At 43.1% G+C, this 12,862-nt stretch overlaps 1 protein-coding gene across 3 annotated transcripts in view; it reads left to right on the plus strand.

Moving 5' to 3' along the window:
* The window catches only part of WDR76 (WD repeat domain 76), a 108,158-nt gene extending 99,818 nt beyond the window's left edge, over positions 1 to 8,340 (plus strand). For all 3 annotated transcript variants that reach the window (XM_077263173.1, XM_077263174.1, XM_077263176.1), the window contains 2 exons: positions 5,041 to 5,091; positions 6,913 to 8,340. In XM_077263173.1, the coding sequence (XP_077119288.1) occupies positions 5,041 to 5,091; positions 6,913 to 7,159 (298 nt within the window). In that variant the 3' untranslated portion in view covers positions 7,160 to 8,340. The remainder of the gene's footprint in view (positions 1 to 5,040; positions 5,092 to 6,912) is intronic.
* Positions 8,341 to 12,862: the final 4,522 nt, after the last annotated feature.

Below are 12,862 nucleotides of genomic sequence, written 5' to 3' on the forward strand. Positions count from 1 at the left end.
TGATATTAGGAGGAGTGCTTCTTTAAAGAGGTTGTGCACCACATTCTATAATGCCACCACCGATTTAAACCTTGTAAAGAAGTATTTTTGTAAATACCTCTTGTTGCCATCTGTGCCTGTGAGCGGCGCTATTGCTGACCGCTCACTTGGCATCATGTGACCCCCGAGTGCAGCCACCTCTGACTTGCGCTGATGTAACGTCAAGTACCAGAATGCCTTGCATCATCTGGACATGACCCAGTCGTGAGCACCCCACCTGATTGATTGGGCTGTGGGCGGAGTTTCACCGCACGTCACGGCCCAGTATCCTGTGCATGCTTGTGGCTAATGAAGGCAGGAGAGAGAGGGAAAACACGCACTGGATACTGGGTTGTGACGAGCGGTGAAACTCCGCCCACAGCCCAGTCAATCAAGAGGGGGTGTGCAACAGGGTCACGCCCAGGTAATGCAAGGCATCATGGTACTCAACGTGACATCAGCTGCAGCCACAGCCGGGGTCACGTGATGCTGATTGAGTGGTCAACAATAGCGCTGCCACAGGCGCAGATGGCAACAACAGATATTTACAAATATACTTCTTTGCATGGCTTAAATCAGTGGTGGCCTTATAGAATGAAGTGGACAACCTCTTTAAAAACCTGGCATTGAGAACAATCAGACTTCAATAGAAAATAGACCAAAAGTCAGACTTCCCATGTACATGATTATAAGTGTTGCGTTTCATACACGTCTGTTTTCCCAAGTCGTAAAATAACTGATCCCAAAAAATAACTGGTACAAAAGAAAATTGGAGCAGACGTCTATTACAACCAAGCAGATTTCAGCATGCTTAGGTTTATGAAATTGAGAGAACTTATCTGATCGGTTGCCATGGGAAATAATGGCACTCTTCTTTCTCCTTTGCATCAGTTTTAATAAATGTGTCTTCTTATGTGAACATTAGCACCAGACTTGACCCAAAATGTAAAGGGAATGTGTCATCACAAAATGATTGATCTTTCTCGTTATTAGCACTGGGAAACACAAAACAGTAGGTATACACCCTGACACTAGGTAGAAAACGATGTTTTTGTGCGGTCCCCGTTGTCTGTCTAGTCCCCTCCTCATTCACTTAATTAAGGGTGGAGCCTTCCAGTCACCACCAATGACTTCCTCACTGGAAGCCTAATTAATCGAGACCCTGGCTTTAATTGTGGCTAGGGCGTAACTTTTATTTTGCATCCAGAGTTGCCTGCTATCCGCCCAGTTCCCTCACCTGGTTCAGGTTGGATTGGAGATCAGGTTCTTTATCCACTCAAGTGCTTTTCATGCTTATTTTTTCCTGAGTCCTTTATTTGAAATAAAAGCAAAACACACTTTTCCTTTTTCATTTAAAAATAAGTTATACTCAGCTGAGGACCATTCCATTGAAGTCCTCGTCTCCTGTAATAAATCAAATATATCCCTCACCTGTTTGTCGTTCAATCTCATGCAATAATCAATCCACCGTGGGTCACTGAGGCTGCGTTCACAGCTGGACCCCTGAACTGCGGTGATCTCAGCACTGTGAGAAAAAGACAGCGAGTTTACCTCAGTTCAAGCTCAGTGAGTAACCTTGATGTCGCCGCTAGTCACTGATGCTGCGCTTGCAGCAGCTCGTTCCCCAGTGGTTTTCAGCCAGGACAATCGAATCTTGGCACCGTCCAGGTGGAAAACTGTTTATCCTAGACATGGATTACGATGTGGGACAGAATGACAGACAGATGAGGGCTATGGTTCTTTTTTATTTCTGTTATATTACAGGAGATGAGGACTTCAGTTGAATGGGCTTTAGGTGAGTATAACTGTCTGTTTTTAAATAAAAAATTAAGTGTTTTTTTTTTTTTTAAATTTCAAATAAAGGACTTTATTCTGACTGTGTGTTTATTTACAATATAACTATCGGATTAGTAATGGATAGGTGTCTTATAGACACCTCTTCATTCCTACTAACCAGTGGGCTTCATGTCACCAGACAATATAAAGGTGACATCAACCCCACAGATATGAACCCCACTTGCCACTGCCACAGGGCAAGTGGAAACAGTCGGGCAAAGCACCAAAATTGGCGCATCTAATAGATGCGCCATTTCTGGGCGGCTGCGGGCTGCTATTTTTAGGATGGGGGTCAATATCCATGGCCCCTTACCAGCCTTAGAATACCACCCCCAGCTGTCTACTTTAGCTTGATTGGTTCTCAAAAATGGCGGGCCTCACAACATTTTTTTTATTATTTAAATAATTAAAGGGAATCTGTCACCTCATTTTTCGCATATAAGCTGCTGTCACCGCCATTAGGGGCTTTATTGACAGCATTCTATAATGCTGTAGATAAGCCCCCGATGTAACCTGAAAGATGAGAAAAAGAAGTTAGATTTTGCTCACCCATTGGCGGTCTGGTGCAGTCTGGATCCGGCGCCTCCCATCTTCATGCGATGATGTCCTCTTCCTTGCTTCTGTCGCGGCGTGGGGACCCCTATTGTTTATAATCAGACTTGCAAAGCTGATAGCTGAGGATTGCAGCCCACAGCTGTCAGTTTTACCTGGCTGGTTATCAGAAATACAGGGGAGCCCCACGTCATTTAAAAAAAAAATGTATTTACAGTGCTGGCGGCAGCTGGATACTAAGATGGACCGCCGCCTTCTCTATTAACAGTTGAATAGAACTCTCACCATTGTCCCCTGCTAGCGCATAAAAGTCTAATGTATAAAATTAGCAAACCCGATTGAACGCTGTAAAAAGGACCAAAATTTAAACTGCAGAATTGCAGGGGGTGGGGTGTTGTTTTTCATGTGGTATCCTCGAAATTGTACTGACTTGATGTTGTCAGGGCATTTTCAATGCACAATTTACACTGTAAAATTGTATTATGCTTATATTTCACTGCACTTGCAAATTTTTTGCCATTTTCTTTTTGTATGGTAAAATGAACTCGTCCTGCAAACAGCCAGATCTAATATGTCTGTGTAAAATAAAAAAGCGTGGCTATTTGAAAAAGGAAAGGAAAGAATTAAAATACTAAAATTTTCTGTGTGGATTTTATGTTATATACCAACACAAAGTAGCAAGTATTTGTGAAATATAAAGGAAATGATGCATGGTTTTCTAAATATTTTAAAAATACAAATCTGAAATTTGTCACATGCATTTGTGTTCAGCCTCCGGTAGTCTGATACTTTGTGGGACCATCTTTCTCTGCAATTACTGCAAGCCTTTTAAGGTATGTCTCTACTAGCTTTTCACATCTAGACTGAATTTTTTTCCCCATACTTCTCTACAAAGTAGCTCTCGCTCAGTGAGTCTATGAACAGAAATTTTCAAGTTTTGCCTCAGATTCTCAATGGCTTTCCCATGAATATGCTTTGCTCTAAACCTTTCCATTGTAGCTCTGGCAGTATGTTTAGGGTGGTTGTCGTGCGAATCTACGCCAGAGTTTTATTTTGGCCCATCTGGTGAGGCTTCAGAATAAAAAGTTTGAACAGCCCTGAGTTTCTCAGGATATTTCGATTTCCCAATCGTATTAGAGCCTGTGGGTGACTTATATATTTTACCAGATGCACAAAAAGTGATAACAAACACATACCTTGCTCATGGTCGCACTGCTCCAGCCTCCGGTGCACTGACTTTCTGCACAGCAGAAAAGATATAGTGACGTCATTGCATCCACTGTATCAGTCGCACACTGACTGGTGAAAGCAGGAGCCTGCAGCTCCAACCCCCACTAATGTATTCACAGCTATCTGCATCCTGTGGGTGCAGATAGTGGTGATATTAGGATGTGGGCAGCAGATCGCTTTGTGTGCAGCCTTTGGGCGCTGTTTTCAGCGCTTTGTCTGTCTAGACTGAAACAGGCGGAGGGCCAGAAGTAGCCTGTGAGCCACACTTTACCCAGGTCTGATCTAAACTATTCTTTTGTAGCTCTGGCATTATGTTTAGGATTGTCCAGCTGTAAGGTGAATCGACGCCCCAGTCTCCAGTCTTTTGCAGCCTTTAACAGGATTTCCTCTAGAATTGCCATGTATGTAGCTCCATCAACTATGACCAACCTCCCTGTCCCTGCTAAAGAAAAACATCCCCACAGCATGATGCTACCACCATGTTTGACAGTGGGGATGGGGTTTTCAGGATTATGTGCAATGTTAGTTTTCCGCCACACATACAATTTTTGGGCTAAATGGAAAACACTACATTAGTCTCCTCTGACCAGACCACCTTCTTCCACATGGCTTTTTGCAAGCTGGACTTCTAATGATTTGCTTTAAAAAATGGCTTTTTCCTTGCCACTCTTGCACAAAAGGCCAGATTTCTGGAGTATACGACTATTAGTTTTCTAGTGGACAGATTCTGACCATAGTCCTCTTTTTCTTGTTTGTGTCACGTCTTCTCTCTGTGCATTTTTCATGCATTTCCACTTAACGTTGCTTTTTTCCAACAATAGTGGTCCACTACCGGACAACACCCTAAATACTAAGTGCCACAGACAAAAAAGCAAACACGTACACACAAAACACAGCCTGGATCTACACAGGTCCAGTGGTATCGTCCGTGCTTTATATCAGAGCGGTCAGGTGGCATTGTCACATGAGCGCTGCAGATGATCAGTGGCAGACTATGGGTTGCAGCCTTCAGTTTCATTAGACGGAAGTGTTAAGGCTGCAGCCGATCAGTAGCTGCTGATCAGCTGCAGCGCTTATGTAACAATACCACCTGACTGCTGGGAGATAATCAGCACCCTCTAATCAGCTGCAGCCTTAACACTTTAATTTAATGAAACTCCGAAGGCTGCAATCCATCATCTGCCACTGATCAGCTGCAGCGCTTACATAACATAATGGCATCTAACTTTTTGAGACACAGCGCCATCATTGTTTCAATGGGTGGTGAGGATGTTTGGTTTTTAATTTGTATGTGGCACTTTAGTATGCGAGAAAGAGTTGTTCAGTAGTGGACAACCCCTTTAATGTACTTCATTGTAATAATGAATTTCGATGCAAAAATTTGATTTTTATTGTGTCTTTTAGGATTTTTAGACTTAAAGACATGGAGAACACCTATCCTGTCAAGTCCATTGGGTAATGTATGAGTCCTTATTATGCGCAAAGATTGTTGGATGCCATCGGAATTTTGGGGCTACTAATATGCAAGAGTGTTTTAAAGAGGGCAGAAAGTGCTTCAACTTTGGACCTTGGATTAGGGCTGTAAAAAAAAAAAAAAAAAGAAAACTACCGGTAAATTTTTTTTTTTTCATTGTAATGCTTTTGAGCGTGTGAAATGAAAAAGTGGACAGCTTTGCAGTTATACCTTCCCATCTTTCCTCTACTCCTTCCTAACCTGCTGATTGTCCATTATTACAAATAACGTACTGAGAGGTGAAGAGAATCACATGTAAAAGGGTGGGATGTATTGGGCACAAATAGTACATTTTCGTTGACAGGAAAAATGGGCGAGTGTAAGGATCCAAGTGACTTTAATCTTTGTATTTGAGCTTTCATATTTTTCCTTTTTTGTAAGCGCTGTCATTTTTTACTTTTGTTTTTCAGTCGACTTCTTGAGGTCTTGTTTTTTGTGGACAAGTTTTAGTTTTGAATAGCATCTTTGATTTTACCTTGGAAAAATGGGGGGAGAAAGGAGAGTCAAGATATAAGGTGAAGAAATGCAATAGCGCAGTAATAATTGCTCTACAATCTTCTCCTATGCAGCATGGGTATAGGAACCATTGAAGGAACTTGATAACAATCCTGCTCCGAGGTGTTAACGGCATCTTGGACATTTAATCAAGTTAAATCACTTGTCTGCTTCTGATGGGGATGAGAAAAATAATGTAGTTTCTTCATGTATCACCTGTAATCGCACTTCTAAAGCCATAGAGTAAGGGATTTGTAGCTCTTTCAAACATTTTTTTTTTACATTTATAAATGTGGCACTTGTCTTCTATAGCGCCGCAGAAAAATCCGGGAAAATCGCAGTGAACTAATTGTTGTATGTGATCGGGCCCTTACGATGTGTGGCCCCTAGAATATAGCGTCTGTCTATACTGCTCAACAAGCGTGCTAGTAGAGGTCTGGGGAGCTCCTGGCAGATCAAGGTGGGCTAGAACCTGGTGTGCCCATTCTATGGCAAATGCTGTGGACAGATTAGCATCTAGGAATGTGGATTTAATCCAGTTTTCCTTGAATTTACAGAGATCTTTTCCCTCAGCGCGTTCTGAGAATCTCAGGATCTGCAAGTTATTGGGGTAGATGCGATTTTCCAAGTCCTCCACTCTATGGGTCCACATATTAGAAAGCTTTTTCCAGAATTGATAGCTCACCTGTCACCAGAGCAGAGGTGTCTTCCCCTGTGTATATCCTGAATTGACTCCTTTGCCCACTCCCGGAGATTTTGTAGATCTGGCCTTCACAAACCATCATCTATTTTCACCTTATCTATCTTGCCGGTAAGCGAGAACGTGGAGGCTTGAATAGCTGATAGTATTTGAGCTATAATATGAGTTTGGGTTCCTCCAGTTGTCTCTCCCCCACTCTGGCTTCCTTCGCTCTCTCGTCTGCCTTACAAAATGGCTCCAGGGTCTCAAAACAACAAGAGGTAGACTGTGCAAATTCTCAGCTTTGCCATGGATTGTTGTTTCCTGTTCATCGTTTCGCTCATAAGACTCTCTATGGCAAAAGGGACCCTTGGGTGCAGTTACAGCCCAATTACACCAGGATTATAGATAGTAAACTGAGTTTGTTGTGGCGCTCTCTGTGTCCATGCAATGCCGCCTGCAGGCCACGCCACCACTGGTGTCATTAATTATAGTTGGATAATAATAGATTCTTTGCTTCCTTGTCTCAAATATTAAAAAGTTAAGAATTGGGAGGTTACCTGACCTGATGTACACTTCTCTTTCTCAGATTTAAGGCCGTTGCTTCAAATATACGCTTTTCTGCTGCCTGGGACCCGAAACAAGAAAACTGCTTTGGACACGGCATCAACATCAGTCGTAAAATAAATATTTTTCACGTGACAGGACAACTTTTACACACATTTTCCTGTACTCATCTTTCGTCTCGGCCTACAGCTTGTGCCTTCCATCCCACTAGAGACCTGATGGTTGCAGGGACAGGGGTTGGACAAGTATGTGTGTGGGAGAAAAAATGAAACACAAACCGGATGCCAGTAAAGAAAGCACATTTTTTGAGTAACTTTATTGGGGACTAAAGGTAACCTATTAAAATAAGGACAGAGGTGTTGTATTACGTTTTTGCACTTTGTTTATTGTTGTGAAGGCTAGACTAACTTTCAGCCAGTTTACGGAGGAGGGGACAGAAGAAAGTAAGAGGATCACTCTTTGTATGGCTTGGTCTAGATCAAAACTGTTTACACAGCGCTGTTTGATTTTATGTGGTGCAGCAATAAAATAAATTCTAAAGTCAAAGGTGAACATTCCTTCTAAGTAGTGATGAGCAAGCGTGCTTGTGTGCTAATAATCGACATGCTCAAATAATCTGTTCGAGTCGCCATGGCTGCATGTGTTGCTGCTGTTGAACATAGTATTCAAACACGCGGAAGACACACTATTAACTATCGAGTATGCTCTAATAACACTTTATCCGAGCACACTCACTCATCACTACTTTTAACCCCTTACCGACCTATGACGTACTACTAGTGCACCATATGTCGTTTTTGTAACTATACAGCATTATTTTGGCATTAAACACAATAATATAAAACACACGGGATCAGACAGTTGCAGGTTCCAGTCCCATAAGAGAGCTAACGATACAATAGAAAGAAAGTTTTAAAAAATCTGAAGTAAAAAATATAATAGTTAAAATCACCCCTCTTTACTCTCATTTAAAATTAAGAAATGTAAAAAGAATTCACATGTGGTATTGTTACTTTCGTAAAAAGTCGACAATCTATAAAAATATAAAATGAATTAACCGGATCAGTAAATCTTATAAGAGCACCATAATTGCGGGGGGGGGGGGCGGTTGGTTGGCCTCGGCAACACTTTAAAAAAAGACACAATAAGAGGCAGTCTAAACAAATAAATTTTTTCTCCCACCACATTACATTAGATCCTAAAATTGTTTTAAATGGGTAAGATATAGTTTTATTCAAGAGTGCTACTCATCCGGTTAAATACAAGCCCTTATTCAGCTATGTCGATAGACAAATAAGTTATGACTCTTGGAACAAGGGGAGGGAAAAGCAAAAGCACAAAGAAAGAAAATAGCCATGGAGGCAAGAGGTTAAATTATTTGTCATTCTTTTATCTGTTTTATTCCATGGTAAATGTAATTTGTTTTGTGTATTAAAACTGTGAATCCTTATGACAACTTGCATTAAGTTCTTTTTACATATTCCACCCATCTTTTGATGGCCAAACCGGGAATGAGTTGCCTCATCATAGCAATGTTCACGACTGTGGCTGGGAGACATCGCGCGGAGACGCCACGGTCAGGGCTGATCAACCGAACACAAGGAAGAGATCCTCCAGCGATGATAGTTAAAGAAGTTGTCCACTACTATAACCTTTTTTTTTTTTCTCCCATAAATCCTGATATTATGTGCCACTGAAAACATCTACTGTGTTTATTTTAGCTATATTACCTTTTATCATGCTGTAGCAGCACATCTTTAGTGCTGGATTCAGCTCTCATGGGGTTAATCGACAACTTCCTTTCTTCTGAGTTATTGTGCTCTAATACTACAAGTTCTATGATGCATTGCACTGTCCTCTAAGCCCGAACTTACCACACCCACTGAAAACACACCCCAACCCCTCCCTCCTTTCCCCCCTATCCTCAAAAAGATTTGTGATGTCATTTCTGTCCAACCTCCTCTTTTACATTTGTTCAACCCACAATCCATTACACACAGATAGATAGATAGGGGATACATACAGATATATCTGTCTATTTCTATAGATATGTCCCTATCCATGTTTCTAAACCCCTTCACCCCTGGAGCTTTTTTGTTTTCGTTTATCGCTCCCCTTCTATCCTGAGCCATAATTTTTCCGTCAATGTGGCCATGTGAGGGCATATCTTTTGCGGGACAAGTTCTACTTTTGAACGACATCATTGGTTTTACCATGTCGTGTAACAGAAAATGTGAAAAAAATTCAAAGTGCAATGAAATGGCAAAAAAAGTGCAATCCCACACTTGTTTTTTGCTTGGCTTTTTGGCTAGGTTCACTAAATGCTAAGGCCACGTGCACACGTTGTGGATATGATTGCAGATCCGCAGCGTTTTTTGCCGCACTGAATTGCATCAAATCCGCAGTGTAGTGCACAACCAATGTAAGTCTATGGGAGCCGCAGACTTGTTGTGCACATGCTGCGGAAAAAGCCGCACCGAAATGCAGCTTTTTTTTCTCGCAGCATGTCACTTCTTTTGTGCGGAACTGCAGCGTTTCTGCACCTTTAGACTTTCATTGACTTGGGCACATCCGCAGCAAAACCGCAGATGTAAAAAAGATCTGCAGTTTTGCTGCAGATGTGGGTCCGAGAAACGCTGCAGCTCGGGAGGAGGGAAGTGTGTGGGCAGTGACGGTGTGCGTCTATGTGTGGGCGGGCGGGGTCTGTGGGCTGTTCGGATGTGTGCGGCGCTGTGCGGGACTGTTCAGGTGTGTGCGGGGTCTGTGGGCTGTTCGGATGTGTGCGGGGGTCTTTTGGGGTGTGTGTGCAGGCATCATCCGATTGGATGCTGCGTACTTGTAGTCCCATCTGCAGCTCATTCGGATGTAATCCGGACAGTGGACACACACCCTACACTATCCATACATCTATCAAGAGATATATCTATCCAGACACATCTACAGATAGATATATGAATAGATAGATGTATGCATCTATAGATCTATCTATATGTAGATCTGTCTATCCATTTCATCTATATGTAGATCTGTCTATCCATTTCATCTATCTGTCTATCTGTGTGTTTAATGGAGTGTGGGTTGGACAAATGTAAAAGAGGAGGTTGGACAATAATGACATCACAAATTTTTTTTTTTGTTCAATAATACATCTTTATTTACCTTTCAAAAACGCACCAAAACGCCTAAAAACCGCAACAAAATCGATTTAAAAAATGCATCAAAACCGTGCGAAAAACTGCATAAAAAACGCATCAAAACTGAAAAAAACGCATCAAAAGCGCACCATAATTACATCAACACTGCACCAAAAACCGCATCAAAACTGCGCAAAAACCGCATCAAAACTGCGCAAAAACTGCATCAAAACCGCACCAAGAACTGCATCAAAACCGCACCAAAAACTGCATCAAAACCGCACCAAAACTGCAAACTGCACCAAAACTGCACCAGGTTTTGATGCAGTTTTTGGTGCAGTTTTGATGCTTTTTTGGTGCGGTTTATGCGCGGTTTTAATGCCGTTTTTGGAAATAAGTAAATAAATGGAAAATGTGCATGATTTGAATGGAAACATGCATGAAAAAACTGATTCCAAGGCCGGATTCATCATTTCACAGCTCAGTTTCATACGTTTTTTTGCCGGATCCATCGCTGTGCGTTTTTTCGCCGGACAGAAAAAACGTTCCTCTGTATATGTTTTCCATCCGGCGGAAACAGCTTTTTTGACGGATCCGGTAAAAAACGGATGAAACGTGCGCAATCCGGCGCTAATACAACTCTATGAGAAAAAAACGGATCCGGCGGAAAAAAATGGATCCGTTTTTTTCAAAACTCGCTGGATTGTGCCTCACAGCAAAAACCTGATGTGTGAAAGCAGCCAAATATATGGATAGAAACATCTATGTATCTATAAATGTATCTATGGATAGATATATCCATAGATATATAATAGAAAGGCCGATGTTTCTAAGGCCTCTTTCACACTAGTGCCGTGCACTGCACGTCGCAATGCGTCGTTGTGGAGAAAAAACGCGTCCTGCAAAGTTGTCTGCAGGATGCGTTTTTTCTCCATAGACTTTTATTAGTGATGCAGCGCGACGGCCCCTTACCGATGCTAGTGTGAAAGCAGCCTAAGGCTTTATTAAGCCTAATAAAAAAACGGAAAAAACCGGCATGGGCTCCCGCGCAATTTTCTGCGCCAGAGGGGGAAAGCCGACGGCCGGGGGCCAATATTTGTAGCCTGCTATGAATATCAGCCCGCAGCTGTCTGCGTAGCCTTTCCTAGCTATTAAAATAGGGAGACCCCCCCAAAAAAAATGATGTGGGGGTCCCCCTATATTTTATAGCCAGAAAGGCTACGCAGACAGCTGCGGGCTGATATTCATAGCCTAGAGAGGGGCCATGGATATTGGTCCCCCCCACCCCCCGGCTGCAAATACCAGTCCGCAGCCGCCCCAAAAATGGCGCATCTGTAAGATGCGCCAATTCCGGCACTTAGCCCCTCTCTTCCCACTCCCGTGTAGCGGTGGGATATGGGCTAATAAGGGGTTAATGTCACCTTGCTATTGTAAGGTGACATTAAGCCGGGTTAATAACGGAGAGGCGTCAAGAAGACGCCTATCCGTTATTAATCCAATACTAATAAAGGGTTAATAAAACACGAACACATTAGGAAAAAGTATTTTAATATTCTTCATTTCACCATACTTCAGCGCCTGTAAAAAACGTAAAATAATAAACCGTATACTACCTGTCCGCCGTATTCCAATTAATAACGAGTGTCCCACGACGATCTCCCTTATAGATCAGTGACATCGGGTGATGTCACTGCTCTATAGGACCCTCAGTGACACACTGACAGGAGACAATGGCTCCTGCAGTGCATCACTGAGGTTACTATAGTTCACTGGTCTCACTTTATGGCAAAAAGCTGCGTGGGAACTTCCTCACACAGCAATGCCATAAAGTGAGACTAGGGACTATTTTCTATACATTGGGACTATACATTGTGGAAGGATACCTTCCTCCCCTCATTGTGTTCCTGGAGCCCCTGGAGAGTTGTTGCATCAGCTGATGCTCCTGCTCTCCACGGGAGATCGTGTGGGACACTCGTTTTAATTGGATTTCTGTGGATCAGGGAGTATATTGTTTGTTTATTATTTTAATATTTTTTACAGATGACACTGGCTTCGGGGATCAAAGTGACAAATGATGGTGAGTATGTACTCTGTTATATGTACTGTATGTATGTTGTATGTATGTACTGTATGTGGCATGCTGCATGTCGTCGCATGGCGCATTTTGTCACATGCTGTATGTTGTCGCATGCTGCATGTCGTCGCATGCTGCATGTCATCGCATGATGGCGCATGTCGTCGCATGCTGCATGCCGCATGATGGCGCATGGCATCACATGCATGTCGTCGCATGCCGCATGTCGTTGCATGTCATCACATGCTACATGATGACGCATGTCGTCGCATGCTGCATGACATCGCATGCTGCATGTCATCGCATGTTGGCGCATGTTGTTGCATGCTGCCTGTCGTCGCATGTCATCACATGCTGCATGTCGTCGAATGGCGCATGTCGTCGCTTGCTGCATGTCGGCGCATGTCGTCGCATGGCGCATGCTGCATGTTGTTGCATGCTGCATGTCGTCGCATGTCATCACATGTTGCATGTCGTCGCATGGCACATGCCGTCGCTTGCTGCATGCCGTCGCATGGCGCATGTTGCCGCATGGCGCATGTCGTCGCATGCTGCATGTCGTAACATGGCACATGCCATCGCTTGCTGCATGATGGCGCATGTCGTCGCATGCTGCATGGCGCATGTCGTCGCATGCTGCATGTCGTCGCATGCTGCATGTCGTCGCATGCTGCATGTCGTCGCATGCTGCATGTCGTCGCATGCTGCATGTCGTTGCATGCCATCATATGCTGCATGATGGCGCATGTCGTTGCATGACGTCG

This window comes from Ranitomeya variabilis, chromosome 5 (genome assembly GCF_051348905.1).
Source record: "Ranitomeya variabilis isolate aRanVar5 chromosome 5, aRanVar5.hap1, whole genome shotgun sequence".
NCBI classification, from domain to species: domain Eukaryota; kingdom Metazoa; phylum Chordata; class Amphibia; order Anura; family Dendrobatidae; genus Ranitomeya; species Ranitomeya variabilis.